The sequence below is a fragment of the Caenorhabditis briggsae genome, assembly GCF_000004555.2.
Source record: "Caenorhabditis briggsae complete genome, chrI, whole genome shotgun sequence".
Classification (NCBI taxonomy): domain Eukaryota; kingdom Metazoa; phylum Nematoda; class Chromadorea; order Rhabditida; family Rhabditidae; genus Caenorhabditis; species Caenorhabditis briggsae.
In genome coordinates, this window is record NC_013489.2 from 6,276,694 (window position 1) to 6,278,606 (window position 1,913).

At 34.5% G+C, this 1,913-nt stretch overlaps 1 protein-coding gene across 1 annotated transcript; it reads right to left on the reverse strand.

The window, feature by feature from the left end:
• Window positions 1-316: 316 nt before the first annotated feature.
• Window positions 317-379, reverse strand: CBG25332 (the record flags this gene model as incomplete). Its single annotated transcript, XM_045236251.1, has 1 exon — window positions 317-379. One exon carries the CDS (start codon window positions 377-379, stop codon window positions 317-319), a length of 63 nt encoding a protein of 20 aa, XP_045098775.1.
• Window positions 380-1,913: the final 1,534 nt, after the last annotated feature.

A 1,913-nucleotide genomic window follows, 5' to 3' on the forward strand; every position in this document is an offset into this window, starting at 1 on the left:
ATTAATTTGCAGTTCGGAAATGTTCTGTGGGAGATCGTGGAGAGAGAGAAAAAAAATAAATAATGGAATGTGGAGAGGGATTTAGAGGTGAAGGATGATATGGCAGAGAAGAACACCACACGTGATCGTATTGGTACGAAAACTGGCAGGTGGTCTGAAAAAATTTGGCAAGAAAAACAAACTAGTACAAGTGAAATGAACAGGTCTTCGATATCTTTTTGGCAACCGAGGTAATTTAGCTTATAGTGCACTTACGTATAGGGTAGGATTCTATCAGAACAAATACGGTAATCTTATTAAAAAATAGTTGAAGTTCCTAAAATGTGACCGTATTATAATATTTTCTTATAATTAAACTTTTTATCTGAATTACATACATTTTCCGTTTCCCAATTTTTTCTTGAAATTTGGGAGATGAAAAATCAGAACATAAACAAACGGAAATTGACTTTCGAACAGCTGATTATTCAAACATCCATGAAATAGTAGAGGTCTTATTAGGTGTTTTCTGAGAATCTTTTTAGATTGACTAATGAAATCAAGATCATTTTTTTCAGTTTGTTCAGTTTAGAAACAACTTTAATTTCAAGAAACGAAAATAAGTATACCGTAAAGCCCGTATTAGAAACAGAAGGCCCCTCTTATAGAAGGGACCTCCTAGAGGAGATTGGAAAAATAGAAGGGCTTATTTCAGAATATTTTGCGTTAAAAATTGAAAGTTTCGTTTGTTTTCAGTGAAAAACATTTTGGAAATTTCACATTTTACTGAAATTTGTTGCAAAATCTTTCTAGCTGAAAAGTTTGCTCAGTTTTGGTGAAATTGATAGATTTTCATAATTTTTTTTGAATTCGCCGAGTTCCGTGAAGAAAACGTTTAGGAAAAATGACCGAAAAAATAGACGTTTCCTTCTAAATAAAGAGCATAATAGAATAGCCGGTCCCCCCTCGAATGCAGGGTTTACAATATTTGAAATTGTCATGGATTCTACTCGAACATCTTCTCTTCACTTTGTGTTCCATCAATTCGGCAACTTTTTTCATCTCATTCCACATTGCCTACCCGTATGTTTATCATTTTATTTGCTCATTTTCCAACAGGAGCCACCACAGTCTCCACGCACCAGTCAATCTGAGCACACAAGAAGAGATGGAATCGCTTCGGGATATATGCAAATTGGACTGTACTAATCCGTTTTTCCTACACAAAATTCTCTTCCTACTCTTCCGATTACTGTCTTTGATTATGTACTTGTCTTCTTGTTTCGAACGGATGTTCTTCTCCCGTTTAAAAGAGAGTTTATTTACAATGTTGCTCTCTCGGAGAGAAGAAGTATATCTACTATATCTACTTGTTACCTTATTTGTCTTCTTCTCTCCTTCTTCTTCTTTTCTCTTTTCTTCGGGAGATCATTTACACTCTTTCATCTTGTAAATGCTCTATTCTCTCCTCTATACATACTTTTCGAGTGGGACAGCCTTCTACATTTATGACTTTTCAAGAGAGAAAAATTGTCACTTCTGTTCATGCTTGCGAAAATCGTTGAAGGCCCGGCCCGGCTCGGAAAGCCCGGAAGGCCCGGCCTTGAAAAATTTTGAGGGCCCGGACAGGTATTTTTTGGTCGAAATTTCTCAAAAAAATTTTTTTTGATAAATTTTTGAGAATTTTTCAACAAAAAACTAGTTTTTTGTGAAAAAACTGTTATTTTGCTTCAGAAATGCAATTTTTTCTTCGATCTCAACTTTGGAAAAATCCAGGAAAAAAAATTATTTTTCAAAAATTTGTTTAAACATTTACAAATTCAATATTTACAATTTACCTTAAAATTAGATGATAAAAACTACTTTTTTCCAAAAAAAAAACACACTTTTTTGCCAAAAAATCGAAGCTGGCGCCAACTGGCCGGGCCTTCCGG